Here is a 22,306-nt window from a genome sequence, read left to right as displayed (position 1 = left end):
AAAAAATTAAATTAAATTAAATTAAATTAAATTAAATTAAATTAATAAATTAAATTAAATTAAATTAAATTAAATTAAATTAAAATGATATGACTGAATCTCTCCAGAACCCCCTACAGAATTGACTTCATACCGTAGTTTAGACCGAATCCAACGGTCCAGTGTTCGGCTGCTGATACGACTTCTGTAGACGCTCTTGATAAGTCTGTTCCCATTAACAGAACTATGCAGTCTGCAGAGATCATATCGACCTGAGGCACAGCGCTTATCTGATGCAGACAACAATTGCACTGTATCCCCTCTCCTGCCTCTGTCGATGAAACCCTACCGCCCAAGGATCTCCTGCCACTCGTCCAAGGCCGCCGTAGTGGCTGATTTAATTTCTGCATCGATTATTGGAGATTTCGGGAGCGTTGTTCATTATTTATCCATTTGGGTTTCAGCGGACGGAGGCAGGCTGTGAATGCCGTCTCCCCCCTGTGTAGGAAGAAAGGGCCTTGAAAGAGAGCCGTGCCTGTGTCTGGGAGCACCTTCCACAAAGCCAATGATAGTTTGATAGAGAAGGGCATTAAAGTGTCATTAGGGAGCAGGGCTTTGTGGAGCCGGGGCCCTGCAGATAGACACAAGGCCAGGCTGAGAGCAGGTCTGAGAACAGGTCTGAGTGCTGGGCTGGGGGTACAGCAGGTCTGAGGGCTGGGCTGGGGGTACAGCAGGTCTGAGAGCAGGGCTGAGAGCAGGTCTGAGGGCTGGGCTGGGGGTACAGCAGGTCTGAGAGCAGGGCTGGGGGTACAGCAGGGCTGAGAGCTGGGCTGGGGGTACAGCAGGTCTGAGAGCAGGGCTGGGGGTACAGCAGGGCTGAGAGCTGGGCTGGGGGTACAGCAGGTCTGAGGGCTGGGCTGGGGGTACAGCAGGTCTGAGGACTGGGCTGGGGGTACAGCAGGTCTGAGGGCTGCGCTGGGGGTACAGCAGGTCTGAGAGCAGGTCTGCGGGGTACAGCAGATCTGAGAGCAGGTCTGGGGATACAGCCTCAAAAAGCCCTAGGAATGACGTGATGCTAGGACACACTGGCCTGGACTACGCACACATACACACACACACACACACACTCCTCCGCCCCTTCTATCTGTTTCTCTTCCTTCTTTTTCTGTCTCTCTTTTCCTGTTCCATTTGCTCTGATTCCTTCCTGGACTTGTTCTGTTTTTCTCTTCTCTTCTTATCATTCAGTTTCTCTCTCCTCTGCACTGTGACTCAGCGAGCTCCCTCAGAGGGCTCAAACCCCCAACCAGGAAGTTTGAAATGTCTTGAATATTGCGTTTCAAAATATAATAGCTCACCAATGACTATCCAAACTTTTTTTTTTTTTAAAACACTGTCCTTGAAATTAGTACGTTTACTGTAGAATAGGGGGGGAAATATGATATACCGTGTTTCGTAGACAACTGTGGATGACTCAGGTTCACTATTGAAATTCATAGCCTTCAGTACCCCACCCAGTACCCTACGATTCAGTTCTCTTACAAAAGAGACAACGACATTCCAACTGAAATCTAAGCTTTGCTGTCTTTTCTTCAAAACGAGTAAGACCAGTAATGATACTCTGCAGTCGATAGCTGCTTGCCAGCACTGGCAGACTTGACTCAATTTGTAAAAAACTGAGCCACTCACTTGGCTGCATGGGCACAGAGGATGTGATACTGTCTGGGAAAGCTGAGCACTGACATCAGCAGCCTCTTTTCTTGGGGTTGTTTTGGGATGAGAAGTGCTAATGGCTTTTGTAGACAGGGTTCACTTTGCATTAGCAGGGCCTGCCAATCAACAGCCATCAGTGCTCCTTTTTAATATAGAAGCTTCTCTCCGCCCATCACATCCTGCCTCAATCATCATTTAACGTTTTTATTTGTTCCATTCATGGTGCGTCTAGAGATAGATAGTGCCAGTGGCTCCTAAATGACTCTCTTGAAACGTGTCATTGAGGTGTTTGCTCATAATGCAGGACCTCTACTGCCACCAAGTGGTCATGAGTTAACAAGAACACCAGTGGCGCCAGCAGCTAGATTTAGCTCTGTGGAAGGTATGATGACCAGCACTCGAGTTGAGGGGGGATGAGGGGGGATGGCATCCCCCCCTGAAATAACAACGGTCAAAATCATCCCCCTTCTAAAACTGCCAACCCCCCTTTCCATCCCTTATGTCATTTTATCAATGAACGTGGTATTACTGCTATTTCAACATTTAGTTTTGCGCATATTGAGTAAAATACTGTGGGCGAGGGAGGGGGCACGCACACATGCAATGACATTTTTTACCACCAAGTCACTGACACTGAAGTCACTGACGCTGTGGGGATGCAAACATTTTCCCCATATGACAAAATCCACCATCCCCCCTGATTTTCTTTTACAACTTGAGTACTGGAAAAAATGACCATATGAGAGTGAAGCCAGTCTGTGGAATGATGCATCGTTGTGTAAAGATGAAAGAAGGGTGAATGTCTCAGACCATGCTTTGTCTACAATTAAAAACACCTAACCTAAACAACACCCTACAGTATTCTTGACATTTTAACGGCTTACAAAGTATGACAGACAGCCTCGTGCACTTGTATTAACCTGCGTCTCCTGTCTCTGTCTCCCCTGCAGTGTTCATCATGGGCTCTGGGCTGCTGGTGTACCCCTTAGGCCTGAATTCCTCCCTGGTGCGCTCCTTCTGCGGAGACTCAGACGTGTACTACGCCGGGGAGTGCCAGATCGGCTGGGGCTACATGCTGGCCATCGTCGGTGTGATGCTCACTCTCTTCCTGCCCTTCTTTGCTAAATACGCGCCAAAGGAGCAGCTGTCCCCTACCCCTCTACCCACTCTCTTATAGTGCAGCAACTAATCCCCAGTCTCTCTCCCAACTCCCTATTTCCTTGTTTGTCATGGAGGAACCCCCCCGCATCTCCGTTTCAACAGGATGCCATTTGAAAGCCCCACTTATACTGAAAAAAATACATTTCTTTGATTTGGTTCATCCAATTGAACGGAACTTGTTTTTGTTTTGTTTTTAACCCGACAACATTAACATTTAATTCATTATATTATATCATGTCACTAATAAGTCACCGTTCTTGTCAATTTGTGAACTTTTTACTGATCAGACTTCTTTGATATTTAGTATCTTTTCTGAAGGAAATAAAGAGACAAGGACTAATAACCCCTGTTCAGATGGGATGCAGGACAGAAACACTGCTATCATGTGTAAAACATTAACAACAGAGGGTCAAGATTATACTAAATGATGTGGCTCCGTGGCGACCAACGTAAACGTGTTGTGAACATGGGGAATTAAGTCTAACATTCCAAAGTAGTCAGGGAGTTGTTTGCATGAAAAAAGTGGAAATAATGACATCTTCCAAAAGATCCAGGAAGGCAGGCATGTGATTAACTGACATGATAGATTTCTACAATGGCAGCAAAGGACATCCACACATTTCTGTAAATGTGCTTCAATGGATCAAGGTGTTTTTGTTGAACATTAAAAAACAACAAGTTGAATAAAACAAGATGAGGATCAGAATTGACAAGATGGACAGAGACCCAACAGGTCTCGACAGTGGGTTCCCATGGATCCATGGACTCCACGGGGCGTTGGAGTTTGGATTGTACATATAAGAGTCTGGGTCCAGATGCAGTTCTGGTTCAGCATCCACCGCTGGAGGGTTTCACCTTCAGGACAGGTGGAGGGGACAAAGATGTTTTCCATTTCAGCACGTCTTGTAAAGCAGTGAACCATCGGACAGGAGCAATCCCAACATTTAAGTTGAAGACACGTCAAGGAGGTGTATCATACTGTATATATAGCATCTGACCTGCCTTCAAGACAAATTCATCTCTTGTCTTTTCTCAACAAGTGACTGCATCATCACAAAATAATAATTGTCTGAAAGTAAAGTTTCAAAGCAATGTGGAAGCAATTGTTTTACATGTTATCTTTGGGGTGATATAGCATCCTTGTGTCAACCTTTTCCAGAAGTCCTAGTGTTAATATGATTGTCTTGTTTACCCAAGTATTTCTTTTTCTTTTTGAATTTTACTCAAAATACTATACACTATGATTCAGGACGACATCAGGACTACAAAGGCCAGGAGATAAGACAGCATTGTAAAGGATGCAGATTAAGTTGGGGTTAGTTAATAGAAAAACAGTTGATCTAGATTAGTGAATCTGCTCTGACCATACCAACTTGTGCCTTTTAACATAACTAAGACAAGTAACTAAAATACTATTTATCAGGTTACCCTACCTTATTACCTTCTTTCGAAAACCTGTGGATATCCTTGTATAAAGTGTTCTTATTGGGTTCTTTTCTCTCTGTGTGTTGTACTTTTCTGTAGCTATGTTTCAAGTTGTGCTTCTGTACATGGTGGTGATACCTGTACATGGTGGTATGATCTGTACATGGTGGTATGATCTGTACATGGTGGTATGATCTGTACATGGTGGTATGATCTGTACATGGTGGTAGGATCTGTACATGGTGGTATGATCTGTACATGGTGGTATGATCTTCTGTACATGGTGGTATGATCTGTACATGGTGGTATGATCTGTACATGGTGGTATGATCTTCTGTACATGGTGGTATGATCTGTACATGGTGGTATGATCTTCTGTACATGGTGGTATGATCTTCTGTACATGGTGGTATGATCTTGTTGAACTTGGAAGACATTTTCTTGAAGAAAAAAAAGCTGATGCCTCCTAATGGTTGAAAGTAATGACTTAGAGCTGTACTTGTGTTGAATTACGCCTGATGAATTTGCCAATTATTCATAAGAGGTAAATCACTTTAATCGCTGAATTAAACGGTTGCGACATGCGGCTAATGCATTAATTCCTGGCAAGCCCATACTATGTGATTCAGTATCTGAGTGGCAGAGCTGAGCGATACACATTTAACTTAGCTCGCAGTTATCAGTGTTGAGTTCACACATTATCCAGAAAATGTGTGAAGCATGGCTAAAAAATAATTAGCTCCTGAGATAAGCTAATGGCTCATTGTTTTGCTTTCCCATTCCTCCTAACAGAATTGTTTTATTCCTGCCGTGTTCCAGGTGCAAATGGTATAATTTTCAGCTATCCAGCGACCGTAGTAGAACAAATCTGAGCACTTTTACCCACTGTATTCCAGTCGGTGAGTGTAATCCTCCTTGATGATGGATTGAACTTCATTGATTATTGCCAAAATAGCCGACTAGGAGGAAAAGGGCCTGATATTGAAAATGATTGTGGTTATGTTGCCATGTTTTTAAAAACAAGATAAGGAAAGAAATGGTTGGTATTTGTATTGGACCTCATACTGTGCTTGATAGTCACAATGACTGGGCTTACTGTGCCAATATGTTGTGCCATTCTGTGTAAAGTCTAAGCACTGGTCAAACTCTGTTTTTGTAGAGTAGAAGTATTAGGTTTTCCATTGTGAGATGTTGGTTGTAAATAAACAAATAACTGTATGTGAGTTCACTTTTCATTCTAAACTGCCCCCTTTTTGAAAGATATATTTTGAGATATTACCTCATCAATGTGTTTGTTTTTCCTGAAACTAGCCTCTTAACAATGTTTGCTGTTCTGTGAATTTTCTTTGTAATAAAATGTTTCATAAATGAGGAGGAGGAGGTTTTATTTTTTTGTCCCAATGAAACATAAAAAAACATGTGAATACTTAATAATGTTATGCTGTAATACAGCTCTGATCAAATTCATAACTGCACGAACCTAATTTCACAAATTCATGCAACTTACAACAGTAGAGATGTGACACTTGAATCACACAGTTCACAGTGTCTTAAAAAGAACAACAAATAAATGTTCTCATCATTGGACAAATCACATTAGACAAATGCCAATGAAGAGAAGAACTCTTGGTCCACAGTATCGTACAAACAGCCACATAGCTTTTGCACCAATGAGGACAAATCCCTAACGTGTTTATCCTGGTGAGGGTCAGACTTCAGTAAGAGACTTCACCAGGGCCCTCATCTCTGCATCAGACACCTTGACAGACTCCTGGGCGTTCCTCTGCTCTGAGGGCAGGGCAGCCCTGACAGACACACAGGTGAGGACGTCTCGGGCGCGGTCGTAGTTCCCCACACAGCGGTGGACCTGACCCCGGATCAGCCTGGGGAGATGCACCTCCTGTTGGGGACGAAGCAGGACAAAGAGTAACAGTGTCTGAGAATAATCAATATATTCTATAATCAACACACTAAATCAATCATGATCAGCTAATGGAAATAGAATAGGTAGTTACCGTACTTTCTCATGAGGAGATGTCTACTGTATTCAAAGAAACGTCAACACAAGTCTTGTTGATAGTGACAACAGCACTTTTAAGTGTCTTAGGATTTTGTTAACCTTGTCCCCAGGCTACATATGCGCACAGTGCATATAAGCCTAGAATAACTAGGACACAGTGCATATAAGCCTAGAATAACAAGGACACTTGGCCTTAGTGAGTTTATTGAGAAAAGTATTGATGTGTTGGTCCTCCTGACCTTTCGTGCATTTGGGTGGAAGTGTCTGGGAACAAGACTAGAATTTAGTAGGTGGATACTCAGTAGGCCTAAGTGTTTTGATTGAACATGAAGCAAGTGATGTCATGTTCTCTTTTGATTAACTATAAACAGCCCTGCTACATCTACAGTATGTTTAATATTTAAGAGAAAGTTGTTGTTACTCACATTTTCGAAGAAGACACATTGCACAACCACTTTCCCATCTCTCATGAGGAAGTTCTTAGCTCCGTGAGATCCAACTGTGACTGCAGAGTCGAGGGTAGCTGTGGGAAGAATAGAATATGAATATGGTCTGTCATTAGTACATTACCAAAAGGTAAAGATACATACTCAATGTTATGGTACACTTAAATCAACTCACCAAAAACCTCGAATAGGTAAGGGGCTTTGTCTTTAAACTGGCTCCAGTGTTTCATGCCATCAATAACAGCAGTCAAGATCCTTAAGGAGCTTTCAATCACTGGTTTGACCTGAAACGGAGACGGTGTCTTGTTCTCACCACAGAAAACAAAAGTGCATAAATACTTTTTGTCTCATTTTTAAGCTTCTCTATTTGCGTTAAATACACAAACAATTTAATCATGACTTTGTTGACAGTGATCTACTGATTTCTTGGTCTTTCTACATAACGGTATGATTTCCAGATGAGCAGATTACTCTTTTTTTCTTTTTACCTGAGCCTGAGAGGTAGTGGTGGTTTGGGTGTGATAAGTGTCTGTAATCTGTTTCTGTGTCCCTGTTTTAGGGGTTGGTTTAAATTTCCATGAGGTGTTTTGTTGTTGAGGTTCTGGAACAGGTCTGCTCGGTGGAGGTGGTCTAGACTGCAGGGAATGCAGAGGCTCTGGAGGGTTGGCCTGTCGATAAGACGACTGCTGACCCGTTTCAGAGTAGCCACTTGGGGGTACAGGTTTGCTCTGTGTGTTCCCACCGCTGCTAGGGGTAGGGTAGTTGTTCTGTCTGAAGTTTGTGGTGGTTCTAGAGTCTGGCCTTTTTGCTTGCTGCTGTCCTATCTGTGAACTGGAAACATGTGTCAACCAGACAACACTAAAATGATCACCACTCATAGAAACATGAATCCTTTAAAACATTGTAGGATGTATCACGTTTTTCACTTGAGAGATAATACACTTGAGAAAAAATACGGATAATAAAGGAGCAGTCTGTCGTTTACTATACCCAGTGTTTCCAGGTTTGTATGGATGTGGCATGGGTGTGTAGCCTCGTCCCACAGGTCCGGGTGCAGGTCTACTGTTGACATACTGAGGCTGCTGCTGTGAGTGTGGGTTGACTGGTCTGTTCCATTGACTGGTGTTCTGAAGTGCAGGTGCAGGACAGCTTGGTGTTTGGTTTGGGTAACATCCAGAGTTTCCTGAGCAAAGGTAGAATTATGTTTAGGTTTTGAAGCACCAATGTGTTCGAAGCATTTTTCTTCATATAACTATTTGCACTTCTGGTTAGATGCTAAAGTGCATTTCGTTGTCTGGTACTTGTACTCTGCAATGACAATAACGTTTAATCTAATCTAGTGCCATGATACCCTTTTTGTTTCATAGTATGTGGCGCCATCTAGTGACTGAAATAAGTCAATGTCTATGAAAGTAAACAATTCAGACATAAATGACAAAGACCAGTTTATGCATTATAGAAGATAATTCATATGATTAGCCTGAGTCAAATGAGGAATGTTACCTGGTGTGTTGAATGACATGTTTTCGTTGCTGGAGTAGAAGTCACTCTCTGAGGGGTTAGATGTCAGGGGTAGCCTGCTCCTCTTCTTCTGGTTGAACAGGGGCACAGAGAGGCAGCCTGGAACACACAGGACAGGGTTAGGGTTAGGGTTAGGCAGCCTGGGGACACACAGGACAGGGTTAGGTTAGGGTTAGGCAGCCTGGGGACACACAGGACAGGGTTAGGGTTAGGGTTAGGGTTAGGCAGCCTGGGGACACACAGGACAGGGTTAGGTTAGGGTTAGGGTTAGGCAGCCTGGGGACACAGGACAGGGTTAGGGTTAGGCAGCCTGGGGACACAGGACAGGGTTAGGGTTAGGGTTAGGCAGCCTGGGGACACAGGACAGGGTTAGGGTTAGGGTTAGGGTTAGGCAGCCTGGGACACACAGGACAGGGTTAGGGTTAGGGTTAGGCAGCCTGGGGACACACAGGACAGGGTTAGGGTTAGGGTTAGGGTTAGGCAGCCTGGGACACACAGGACAGGGTTAGGGTTAGGGTTAGGCAGCCTGGGACACACAGGACAGGGTTAGGGTTAGGGTTAGGCAGCCTGGGACACACAGGACAGGGTTAGGGTTAGGGTTAGGGTTAGGCAGCCTGGGACACACAGGACAGGGTTAGGGTTAGGGTTAGGGTGAGGCTGCATGTGTCATATCCCTCCAACACACAGGACAGGCTGCGTATGTCATATCCCTCCAACAGTGTCTTAGGGGTATTTAGAGCCAAGCACTAGCTGTAGGCAGTAGGCTAGGCTTACACCAAATGAGTTTATTCATGTGTTTATTTTGTCTGACATGTTTTATTTCAACCAACCTATCATGCACCTATCATCAGTATCACATTATGACATACCTGCTGTTGGTCGAGTCTGTTGTTCATATCTCCTCATCTTATTTCAATGTCTTTACTCAATCTGAGAATATGATGACACGTACAGTAATATGTAGCATATGAAGCCTTGAAAATAGAAAACATCCATACAAACATGTATAACTTAACTTTGTCTACAAAGGCTACAGAAGCTAGCTAGCTAGCCCACACCCTCGACAACTAACTATCATCAGCTAACAATGTCCAGCTGGCAATGAACTAATTGCTGCTTTAGTAAATAACCACAGCCACGTCCACAAACGAAGATTGTTGAAATGATTAACATAATTGAACATAATTGAATGACATTATTGGTTTTCGGTTTACCTGTCGTTGTTTAAAGTAGACAGCTAGCCTGACTGCATCAAAACGTGGAATGAGAAACTCTGGTGATCTCCACGCGCCAAATACTCCCGCGCGTTCTCTCTCAATGCGCGTCACTGTAGGCTACACTCCACCGTCATCGTTAGGCGACATACAATCTAATAATAATAAGCATGATCATAATCATAATCATAATCATAATCATAATAATAATAATAATAATCATAATAATAATAATAATAACAATAACGTTTTATTTGTATAGCGCTTTTCCTGCAAACGTTGCAGCTCAAAGTGCTCCAATCATTATATAATCATCATTTAATTATTTAGTCTTTTTTTTTTTTTTTTTTTTTTTTGAGATGTTACAGATAAATAAATAAAAACAATTACTTTTCAGTTTCGGTTTGTTTTTTCACAAAACACGAACATGTCCCAACCCTCCACACCCCCACCCCCACCCCCCCACACCCCCCACCCCACAAAATCCCAAGTGGTGCATCCCAGGATGAAGGATATAAATAAATAACAATAATTATTTAGTCATTTAAAGGCAATATTAAAAAGAAGGGTTTTTAGCCTTGACTTGAACATATGTGCTGAGGTTGCATCCCTAATGTAAACTGCCAGTGCATTCCACAATCTGGGTGCATAAAATGAGAATGCAGCCTCACCAAATCTCTTCTTTTGTACATGTGGTACACAGAGAAAACCAGCGTCAACTGTAGGCTAAGGCTACACTCCATCATTGTCTATGTCGTTAGTCTACATAGAATATATCACTTTAAAGTTATATCCGTGGGATAGTGGGATCCCTGGGAAAACCCATAACTCCTTACCCATACCCTTAACCTTATCCTAACCATAACCTTAGCTATAATAACAGTTACCTAACCCTAAATGTAACCCTTCCCTAACAGTTTTACCTTTCAACGGCGTGAAGCAAGAGTCAGGCCTCCCACGCATCCCATTTAGCATACCCACCAAGCTTCTCCCATTACCGAGGTTAGGGGCTTGGGTTAGGATTATGACTAAAATGAGGATTAGGATTAGAGCTAGGTTTAGATTTCACTTCAGTCTGAGCCTGCCTAGCACATGGCATTAAAGATGTTGGCTAAATTGGTACAGTCCTCAGTCAAAAGAATCCGGTTGACCTATGAATAGCCTATGTCACTCAATAATGTCTCAGCAATTGTGTTGCATGTTTTTTTATTCGGAAGGCGCAAAGCATTTACATTTTTTACATTTAGCAGACGCCTTTATCCAAAGCAACTTATAACAAATACATTTGTCTAAGTGAGTGAAATCTATCCATCAGCGCATCTACGTTAACATGTCCTCTCAGTAAATTAGTAACTTTCCCTCAGCTCCTGACCAAAGGGTGCATTCTTTTGCATATGAATGAATGAATGAATGGTCTTTATTGTCATTGCTACAGTACAGGTACCAAACAACGAAATTTAGGAGGGGTGGCTCCCCTGGTGTTAGGAAAGATTTTTTATTTTTTATTTTTTAAACACAAGAAGGGAAGGAGCTGGTTTACATAAATAAATGCTATGTACACTATCCACTATACTATACTGTACAGATAGACGACTAGGGTTGTCATATTGCACATAGTGTTATTGCACATTTATTTAAAGTGTCGCAGTTTGCAGGCTTGAAATGTACATATTTGTGCCTCAGCACTACACCTGATTTTTTTCAGTCCAGCAGCTGCCATCAATCCTTCCAGACTGTCCAGGGAATCATAAGCAAAAGAGAGAGACTGTGTCAAAGTAGATTAGACATGTTTAATTTGTTGTGCAATGTAAGCCTATGTCATTCAGAACAGATTATGTTTGACCTGTCTCCAATCACAATTACTTGGCTGCCAGTGCTTACAAAATGTGGCGGTTGATAATCAGCCAAAAGGAACGAGTGCTTTACCAAACAAGTGTTTCTTTTGTTTTGGAGGGATCACTGTATTCAATATATTTCATTCCGTTTTCTTTCTGAGGTGCACAGTGCAAGGTTTCTGGATCACAACAATATATTTTATTCAATAAAGTACAATCAACATTTGAATTAAATATAATACTCTGTTCATGATAGCTTCAAAACTATAGTCCTGCATATAGTTGAGCACATCACAGAAGTGACACTGTCAGTCTCTCATGGTCACGGTCAGGTGATCAAGGGAGGAACTTGAAGAACCTGAGCCCAGATAAGATAGTTGGAGATTACTATTATCTCACAAGCTATGCTATTATCATATTAGAAGGAAGTTATTTATTTATACCATACCAGGGGTTTAGTGTTTGAACAGGCAAAATGCCAGTACAGGTCACTAGTGCACATGATTTATTCACACTGAATTAATTGCCTGAGAGAGAGAGAGAGAGAGAGAGAGAGAGAGAGAGAGAGAGAGAGAGAGAGAGAGAGAGAGAGAGAGAGAGAGAAAGAGAGAGAGAGAGAGAACAGAACAGAACAGACTAGTGTGTGTGTGTGTGTGTGTGTGTGTGTGTGTGTGTGTGTGTGTGTGTGTGTGTGTGTCTGTGTCTGTGTCTGAGTCTGTGTGTGTGTGTGTGTGTGTGTGTGTGTGTCTGTGTCTGTGTCTGAGTCTGTGTGTGTGTGTGTGTGTGTGTGTGTGTGTGTGTGTGTCTGAGTCTGTGTGTGTGTGTGTGTGTGTGTGTCTGTGTCTGTGTCTGAGTCTGTGTGTGTGTGTGTGTGTGTGTGTATGTGTGTGTGTGTGTGTGCGTGTGCGTGCATGTGTGTATGTGTGAGTGTGTGTGTGTGTGTGTGTGTGTGTGTGTGTGTGTGTGTGTGTGTGCAATGAGCAATAGAGCCTCTATGCGGGACTTCTCATTGGGCGAGCCTGGCCTCCCAGACCGGATCCTAGCGTCAGTTCACTTCATCCTCTATCACTGGAGGAATCTGTTAGCTTGTTAATCTAGCCACAGGAGGACACTGAGCTCACATCTGCTGCTAGAGCCTTGCCAAACAAACTGCTAATGGCTACAAATCCCTGTGTAGTACAGACAAATCTGTTTTTCTTTTGTTTTTTCTAATTAACTTATTCATGTTTTCACACACACTTTCGCAACATGGCCGTAATGAAAGTGGTGGCTCCTCACTTTATTCATAGTGATGAAGTTGACTCTGTGGTCTGCAAATGGAAGAGGAGGCACGGTCATGTACATGGAGTTGTTAGATATAGGAAATGACAAGGGTCAGGGCTGAGCTACCAGTGCTCCTATTCATTAGCTTTGAGCCTTAGGGTAATAACAGACTCGGTGCGACTGTGTCATACCCAGAGAGAGTCCGAAGGCCACCCTTTTATGACACACATGGCCTCTCTGTGAGTGACTGTCTCGTGTTTCCAGGGTCGCTGCATCCATGGCAACGGCGATTTGAATAGTCTTGTCAGGGAGCCCGATTACACTGCACCTCTTTCCCACCACTCACAGCAATAATTGGTCTCTCAGAGAACTGATCAATTTTCACTCCTTGGGTATAAAATCAATGACTCATCACTGGTAGTACTCTAAAAGGGTGTTGCTTTGTGTGTAAGCATCAGTGTCATAATCAGTGTCTTGCCCAAGGACACCTCAACATGTGACCAGCCGGGAATCAAACCGCCGAACTGCCGAGCTTGCTTGCCGATTAGATGCTGGCTCTACCTCCTGAGCCACAGCCGCCCCATTTGCCAGACGCTTTCACACTTTGTGCTTTACATATTTTATTTTCTCCCATATCATTTGTACAGGACATAAGGTTCACTATAAGTCTCCAGTGTTTTATTAGATTAGATTATATTCAACTTTATTGTCAGTTCACAGAGTGCAAGTACTGAGACAACGAAATGTAGCTTGACAGCTAACCAGATGCCAATAGTGGCATGATGCAAAATACATGATAATGTAGCGCAGGGTACAGTACAAGAGTATTACAGTGAGTATAAATAAATGGATATAAAGTGAATATACATGAGATGATTACATGCTGTACTAATGTCCACTCCAATTCAAAGAGCATGCACATTGGATCACTCGGTATCTTTTATTTCCACAGTTTGACCTTATTGTCTCTGTAATGTAATGTAATGTGTAATAAGGTTTATTGAGCCAAGGGGAGTGCTTAGGTATGCACTGTATCACAACACAGAGAGAGTCATATTGTTTATTCATAAAGAGTTGAAGCCACTCCCCTTATATGAAAACTATAACTGGAGGGAGAGAAAGACTTTGACTGTACAGACACTGGATTATACAATGGTGAGTGTATTAAGACTTCAGTCCTTCATGGAGAAAAACATTGTTATAATTTCCCGGATTTGCAATAACTGTTACTGGGAGGGGCTTGTTAATTCACAAGGCTTGTTTCATGACATGGCTGAGGGTCTGCACCCCCCCCTCCCCTGACCTGATCCCCATCTATCTGCCCTCCCTCCACCCCCACTAAGAGAGCTATGGACTGTCTTGACCTGAACACGTTATCTTTTGGCACTTATGCACTGCTTATATTTATATTTATTTATTACTTTTTGCACTATGATGTTGGTTTGCACTGTCTTGTCCTGTCTTGCACCTGTCCTGTTGTAAACTGCGCTCCACTGCACCAAACCAAATTCCTAACATGTTTACATGTCATGGCAATAAAGTCTTCTGATTCTGATTCTGATTCTGATTCTGATTCTGATTCTGATTCTGTTTCTGATTCTGCGTCAGTCAGTGATTCTCCAGACACTTTGCAGAGATCAGACGTCAGGCTTGGAACAGACTCAGACACACCTCTCATTCTCTTTACAGTCCAATCAGGTGACAGACAACAATAACTCCTTGCTAGACACATCTGCAGTTAACTGGACAGGTGAAAAGCACAAACAACTAATAGACATACCGCCAGGTTTACAGGTCACCATTTTTCACATTTTCTTTTCGCCACCCACCCATCCACCTAACCCCTCCACCCACCCATCCACTCAACCCCACAACAACAACACACAATCACAAAAGGAAGGAAATGAAAACGGGGAAGACAGCAACCACCAATGAAAACCAATACAATAATATTGACAGTGGCGTGAGGAAGTAGATGGGGTTAGGCAGTTACTTCAAGGTTTATGCTGTAATACTGGAGAATCCACACAACATTGCCTTTTTATACTATCTTGGATAGGAACCAACAACCATGGTGATCACTTAATCAAAACAAATGTTTACATACTCAAAAATAAATAATGTGTACAGTACTGGTTATGCCTGACACCTCCTTGGTGTGACATCATCTGGCCTGTGGGTTTCTACTGCAGACTGATGGGTTAACTCTGCCTGCCTCGTTCCCTACAATCATTGGAGAAGTGCTGGCTCAGCTGCTGCCTCTTCTTGATGAAATTGCACCACTGCTAAAAGATCAAGTTCACGTTCAGGAGGAAGCTTTCCCAACTCATTCTTAGATTGTGCAATGATGTTACACCCAGCCAATGAGCAGATTTTGGCCATGTAAAAGAGGAAATGATCATTTGAAAGTTTGTCTCCCACTGTTGACAGTAGGCTTTTTACAAATTGATTGGTAGGAGAAAATCTTAAAAGTGCAGCAGACTTCAGTAAAGATGGTAAAAAAAAGAATTTAAAAAACACTGTGGTCGGTGGGAAAATAAGCAAATGGCGTGATTTGTCAAGTCAGATAAAGCTGTCAGATAAAGCTGTATGCACAATACCCTGATTATTACTACAGATAATAAGAGCTCTGAGGAATTGTACACAGTTAATTAAATTGATTGAGAGCATATGAGGGGGCAGTGTTTATGAATTAGGAAGCAGTCTTTGATTGAAATACACACCCAACCACCCACCAGCCGACGCACACGCACACACACACACACACACACACGCACACACACACACACACACGCGCACACACACACACACACACACACACACACACACACACACACACACACACACACACACACACACACACACACACGCACACACTTTATGTCAACAGTTTTTTCCCATTCTAAAAAGGCTAGGCTCCGACTAAAGATGAATATTCAAGCATGTTTGTTTCAAGCCTTCCTAAATAGAATAGTTTAAAGATATCTAAAACGAACATGACATCGACCAGATAAATAGGTGCAGCATTCAAGGAGGCAAATTCAAGAAGCAGCTTCCCATTGTAAAAGCATCTCGCCTACACCCCTGGCTGTCACCCTACCCTACACCCCTGGCTGTCACCCTACCCTACACCCCTGGCTGTCACCCTACCCTACACCCCTGGCTGTCACCCTACCCTACACCCCTGGCTGCCACCCTACCCTACACCCCTGGCTGTCACCGGTGCATATGGCCTACACCCCTGGCTGTCACCGGTGCATATCGCCTACACCCCTGGCTGTCACCGGTGCATATCGCCTACACCCCTGGCTGTCACCGGTGCATATGGCCTACCCCCCTGGCTGTCACCCTACCCTACACCCCTGGCTGTCACCCTACCCTACACCCATGGCTGTCACCCTACCCTACACCCCTGGCTGTCACCGGTGCATATGGCCTACCCCCCTGGCTGTCACCCTACCCTACACCCCTGGCTGTCACCGGTGCGGAACCAGAGCAGCGAGGAGGAACTGACGTTCATTCACGAGGGCGAATGATGTGGCAAAAATCAGAGGGCGAATCGCAAAGAAATAGTACCAATGCACCGTAGTATCTCCCACATGGCATTCATTATCCCTTTACGCTGCGACATTTCTCCCTAGTTTGAATATACATTCAACGTTTCTAGTTACATGTGTCCCACGTACAATTTAAATAACACTCAAAAAAGGACACTTTTCGAAATCATGAATATGTGTATTCGTCCGCCGCACTGAAACGCAGGCTGTGTTCGAAATGGCATACTAGCATACTGCATACTAGCATACTGCATACTAGCATACTCAATGAGTATATACTGCATACTGCTTACTAAATTCATAATAAGTATGCCAATACCAGCCGACCGAAAATCTAGTATACATTTCTTGCATACTCAAATGTCACATACTCTACAGTGTGAACGCACTGCATACTCAAAATCTACGTCATATCTAGTATGAGTAGTATGCTAGTATGCCATTTCGAACACAGCCGCACTCACACAGCCATTTCCGGACCGCTCCTCTCCTGAGCAGAGCCTCCTCCGCCATTAGCAGGTCCTGGGCAGTTCCGTGCAGGGCTAACCGTTTATCACCAGGGGAAGCAGCGCGACAGTCAACAGCGAAAGGAAGAATTAAAATCACCATCAAGCAACATTCAATACAAGATTTCCATTCAAGTCTATCCGTTTGGACCTTTAAGCAGGCCGTTCCCTGGCTGTCCGGGTCTGAGAGAGAAGCCTGTGTTAGTGTGTTAGTGTGAGGAGACCAGGAGGAACCGCCATGGCTCAGATCCTGCCTATCCGCTTCCAGGAGCACCTGCAGGTACATAGCACATCAATAGTCACGTATGGGTGTGAATTAACCGTTTTTGTACGATAAATGTGTATTTATTTATTGTTTATTGGGACTTGAATGAATGAATTATAACCGGTGAGAAAGAAAGCAACACGACTGATCTCTGAATGAAATGGACCTCTCAAACAGAAGGCTAGCTCGTTAGCTTAGCGTCATGACACATCTCGGCTAGGTGACGTTAGCTTAGCTGTTCTCTCTATCTAGCCAGGGGGTCACCCATCACCCTGGGGGTGGGATGAACGACGAGATCTCACTGATATCATGTTATTTTAAGACAGCTAATATAAATATGTGACCAGCCGTTTCCATACCAAGCGTTTAGAGTTAGCTATTTCTCCCGAGTAGCTAGTTAGCTAGCCTGCTAAGGAAATATCTGAATGACAATTTAGCCTCAAACCATAACTAGTATACGACCACCGTGTCAGGTTGGTGTTGGGTGGTTTAGCTTTTCTATATGTGTGTTGTTGTTGCCTAGTTCTGCCTGGTGTTACACACCTCCGGGCTGGACGAGCTAAGCTATCAACTGACCTGGTCACACACACCTGCCCTGGCTAGCCTGCCTGGCTACATACATACATACATAGTACTATGAACTGAGATCAGATCCTTCCAGCTGGCCAATCCTCCATGTAAACCTGTTCTCTGTCTCATATCGCCTCAGTAGGTCTGAATGGGAAGCTTAGAGCCAGCCCCCTCGGTTGTGGCTGGAAAGGTTACCAGGTAGATACTGTAACACCTCAGCCTGACACCCAGTCATCAGGTACCATTATGTGTTTCTAAATGGTGTTATTCCAGAATAGCCCGCGTTTGTCTTTCGGACGGAAATTGCTGACAAGCATTTACACTAGCTTTCATCCATGCTTATTGGTTAAATGGGCTGACTTTGACTCTCTGTGTCACGACTTCCTAGTGGGACTTAGTTGACACTTGAGCAGGAGGACATGTTATCAGCAGGTGCAATTGGCTGTATGGAGACAGATGTTGCTGCTTTTAAGATGACGTGACCTGAATGCCTTATATTGTCCAGCTGGTGGTTGAATTATTATTTTTGATGTAGTTATTATGATAACTATTCCGCTGTTCATGTCATAACATGGACTATTCGGGTTGTCTCCAATGAGCCCTGAAAGAGCCACTAAGATGGAATGAAACCAATTAGAAACCCTCTTCCTCTGCTCTACCTGAATGGGAGTGTCATTTTGAATCAATGACCACACCTTGCATGGTGACTCCAAGGGACTCACAGTAGGTCAGGTGGAGGAAGTGGAAAAACATTTATGCTCCTCCAAGTGTGTGGATTATGTCAAGACTGCTGGCTTGCTAGATCTCTTCAAGCTAATGAATAAATCATAGTGTCTTTGGTGTTTTTTGTGCAACCTCGGAATGAGACATGTGATCTGCCTACATCTTGGCTGTAAGAAAATCATTTGTTTGTTGAACATGGTTTGTTTGTTTGTTTATTTCCAAGCATAATGGTGCACTTGTTGTTTAAATAGCAGAGTTTATGGGGGGGGGGGGGGGGGCGCTTGGTGGCGTAGAATACTAAGGCGTCAGTCATGTCATTGCAGCGTCCCTGGTTCGATTCCAGTCGTCAACATATCCTCAATGTCATCCCTCCTCTCTCTCTCTCTCCCATCTTTCCTTTTAATCTCTATTGTCTCTATCCCAATAAAGCAGAAATGCCCTAAAAACATATGCTAAATAAATAGCAGGGTTTACACACAAAGCGTGTTCATTAGGAGCCAGGGTGGATTAGTCAGACTAACCAGGCCTGATACTATAGACAAGGGAGGCTACTTTAAAGTTGTTTTGCATTTATGATGTTACTACTTGATGCTATCATTTAACTCTAGTTTCTTCTCTCTTTTCTTGTGGATGTTGTATTGTCATCTGATCTGTCAGATCTGAGTGAAATTGTTATTTCTCTTCTGTGATGGGATAGATTATTCTTATTAATCACATTGGAGAGGTGAAGAGATGAAGCACTAAAGAGTGTGTGTGTGTGTGTGTGTGTGTGTGTGTGTGTGTGTGTGTGTGTGTGTGTGTTGTGCAGAGTAGAGCAGAGCAGATGGGGACGGTGACGTTAACACAAACGAGCTCTGCAGTGTCCTATTCACAACACCAACTCAGCTTTTACTGCTGCTGAACCCACAACACTCTGTGTTCTTACTACCTGTGCTGCTGGAACAGCTTCATTTGATCAGCCCATCAAGTTCATCTAAATGTTTTTATTTTAATTCAAGTTTGAAGTTTGACATGTCTATGTAAAGAGCTTTTGTGGGTGGAATTATAGGCCTAATGCACAGTTTGTGAACTAAGAGAGTATTTGATGCCCCTAGCAGGTCCCTAATTGCAGGAGGGGGAGTTCAGAGACTGAGGACAGTGGAAGTGGTAGATATTGTACTGGCTATTCTGTGCATTGCTATTGAGGTGGCACTGTCATTTTTATCTGCAGGGAGGCGTTTCAGCACCAGTGCCAACAGTTTTCTCACGCATCTCTAGTGAGAGACGGGGCCTAGCAGACCTCTGAATTATAGATCTTTACTGAAATTACCAATGAGCGAGAGGAGGCTATTCTTATTGAGGATGAAACTGAGGCATTGGAAATTCTTCTTCACATTTTGTTCTTCTGTGGACTACACCAGCTGTAGCAGTGGTACACAAGTTCACTGGGGTATGAAGTGGGGAGGTTGTAACTGAATTCTACTCTGATTTCAGTGTTATTGGTATATATGTCAAGGTCATAAATGCCCTGGGGAGTGCAGCTACTATCACTAATGCACAATCCTCCTATCCTATTTCATTCATGTTTGACGGTATGACAGGAGCAGATCATGCAGAATATTGCCCACACATTGCCCTTCAAATGGAGCTCAAGGTGGGCTATGCTCGTATATCAAAGGGCAAGGGTTCCCTCCACAGTGTAGATCACACATGTACAAGCCAGGGACCTGCTCTATGCAATACACATCATACATCTATCAGCCTGTCAGCTTAATATCCACATCCCCTCTTAAGTTTCTTCATAAATCTTGCTGCTGTCAGTTGTACATAGCAGTATAAGACTTCACAGTAGATCCCAGGAAACAGCAGCAAACTTCACCTCGCTGATTGGTGCGATGGGTCACATGACGGAGTGAGTCACTCCTAACGTCAGCCTCCCGTCTCTGCTGCGCTAACGTCACTGTGCTCCAGTAGGCAGGTGGAGGATGATTTCCCACTCACACTGTACGGCACAGAGATCCACAAACCCTCATGTCCATGACTGCCGCATATGGTTCAGATATAGGTCTGTTTGTTCAGCCAGCGCAGTCTGCTTTGGTACACATGATTTCACCCCGATTGAACCCAGATAGCAGGCCACCACCACCCCCCCCCCCCCCCCCACCGGCCCCCATGTTGGATGTCTGCAGTTTTCCTCCCACTAGGCGTCTACATAAAAGCCTTTTTACTGCTCTCCCTCAGTGCCCTCTCTCTGCCTGGGCTACTTGCATAGCTGGCATTTTTATATATCATCCATTTATACAGCTGTGTGTTTACTAGGCCCTGCTATAGAACTTGACTTTGTGACTCGGAGGTACAAGGGCAGAGTTTGACGTACAAGGGCAGAGCTTGTTTAGGCCTTATTATCTCTCACTCACTCACTGTCACTCTATCACACACACACACACACACACACACACACACACACACACACACACACACACACACACACACACACACACACACACACACACACATACACACTCCTGGGAGTGGGACCTTGTGTGTTGAATATAATGGGTGTTGCATTCTATTCAGTCAGTGACGACATTGTGCCTGCCCTGTGTTGACAAAGACCTCCCTTGCAAATAGTATTTTGTAACCAAGTAGGGTGTGACGAGTCCAGGTTCCGTACATGCCACGTGTATATTGTTCCAAGTGTATGTTGTTCCAAGTGTATGTTGTGAGAGGGGATTTGGATTTGATGTTCCTGCCCACACCATCAAGAGAGATGGGCCTAGATGACTCTTGTTATTAAAGGGATAATCCACTTTACAACATATAGCATATTATTCAAAGTAGTTCACCACCTAAGACAGTTTTTACATTATTTTATGGCATGTTTAGATCTAAATTTCTGTTGGAATCAATATTCTTTAAAAAGAACACTCAAACTCAACTCTGAAATACTACAATGGTAATGTCAAATGTGTCTGTTTAAGTTTCCAAATGAAATGTTCTGTGCTGTTGACACTAATCGGTCCATTGGGCTCCCTTGGGAACACAAAGCTATCAAAGAGAAACCAAAACATCGATTTTAGATTGGAACTTCTTGCAATAAAATGTGGCTCAAAAGTGAGATAACGTATCAAAAAAAAAAAACTAAATGGATTAGTGTGTATTTAACATATCTTTATGGAATGAGTGGGCTTCAATGGCCAACACAAGCTGACCAAATCCTGCATCTAAAGCTCTAATGGGGCGAGATAAGCACAGCCACCTACCGCCAGTAGCTTTTTATCAAATCAAAGTGCAAAACGACTACAAGTTGTAAATAGATTGGAGCATAGCTTTAGGGATAGCTGGCTGTAATTATCAGAACCATTATGTTCGTATGACTAGAAGAACAAGTCTCTTGGGAGCAGCTGTGTCAACCATCTGTTTGTTAATCTATTGTAGCTGTATTCTTTAGCCCACATGAAGCAGGCCTAGCACGTCTATGACATTAGCGGGCCTGCCTGCATTTTGTAGAACACAACTTAAAAATGTCACCACACATGACTGTATGCTGCTTAACACTAGAACAGCCATGCCTTTTTTACTTACTAAAAGAGCCTACAAAATAGCTTTATACTAGCTTATCCTGAGGTGATTTATGAAAATGTAAGGATACTGGGTGGTAGAACGCACATATCTAGGAAAAGTCAAGTAAGGAGGGTCCTGAAATTTGATCGAGTGCAAAGATATAACATTTTTCTTTACTCCCATGGCTCATGGCTGTTCTAGTGTTAAACAGTGTAACCAGTTTAGATAACCCTCTTCAAGGTCACTTCAGTTATAACTCCTACCGAAGGTTTACATGGCTGTGCTCAACTGGCTACTGCAAGTCTTTAGCACAGCAATAACACTTGCAATTGGCATTGTAATTGAAGAATGGCAATTTTACCCAGCAAATTAACCTGTTAAAGGTGTTAAAAAAAAACTTGGAGAGACTTTTATTGCAACGTGCAGCTTTAAATGTCACCTTAAAAGGATTGCGTTCTGAACTTTGAACCCTCACCTGGAAACCTGCTGATATCCCGTGACTTGCTTGTGAGGATGTGGATTTGCTGAACACTTGACATTCCTCTGCACCACTCAAACGTACAATAAA

At 43.3% G+C, this 22,306-nt stretch overlaps 3 protein-coding genes across 4 annotated transcripts in view; 2 read left to right on the top strand and 1 right to left on the bottom strand.

Moving 5' to 3' along the window:
• Nucleotides 1-2,866, top strand: part of lhfpl7 (LHFPL tetraspan subfamily member 7) — a gene marked incomplete at both ends in the record, with an annotated part of 144,742 nt that extends 141,876 nt beyond the window's left edge. Inside the window, one exon of the mRNA XM_080549855.1 lies at nucleotides 2,640-2,866. Coding sequence (XP_080405981.1) covers nucleotides 2,640-2,866 — 227 coding nt within the window. The remainder of the gene's footprint in view (nucleotides 1-2,639) is intronic.
• Nucleotides 2,867-5,983: 3,117 nt separating this feature from the next.
• Nucleotides 5,984-9,168, bottom strand: spata22 (spermatogenesis associated 22; the record flags this gene model as incomplete). The annotated part of the gene is made up of 7 exons (XM_080549443.1): nucleotides 5,984-6,175; nucleotides 6,721-6,818; nucleotides 6,917-7,025; nucleotides 7,230-7,572; nucleotides 7,732-7,924; nucleotides 8,245-8,361; nucleotides 9,132-9,168. The coding sequence occupies 7 exons, from the start codon at nucleotides 9,166-9,168 to the stop codon at nucleotides 5,984-5,986; spliced, it is 1,089 nt and encodes a 362-aa protein (XP_080405569.1).
• A 7,535-nt stretch (nucleotides 9,169-16,703) lies between these two features.
• Nucleotides 16,704-22,306, top strand: part of cltca (clathrin, heavy chain a (Hc)) — a 52,286-nt gene continuing 46,683 nt past the window's right edge. For both annotated transcript variants that reach the window (XM_080549828.1, XM_080549829.1), the window contains exon 1: nucleotides 16,704-16,917. In XM_080549828.1, coding sequence (XP_080405954.1) covers nucleotides 16,876-16,917 — 42 coding nt within the window. In that variant the 5' untranslated portion in view covers nucleotides 16,704-16,875. The remainder of the gene's footprint in view (nucleotides 16,918-22,306) is intronic.

The sequence above is a fragment of the Nansenia antarctica genome (genome assembly GCF_963989245.1).
Source record: "Nansenia antarctica genome assembly, chromosome: 20".
Classification (NCBI taxonomy): Eukaryota; Metazoa; Chordata; class Actinopteri; order Argentiniformes; family Microstomatidae; genus Nansenia; species Nansenia antarctica.
This window is presented reverse-complemented; position numbering and strand designations above follow the sequence as displayed.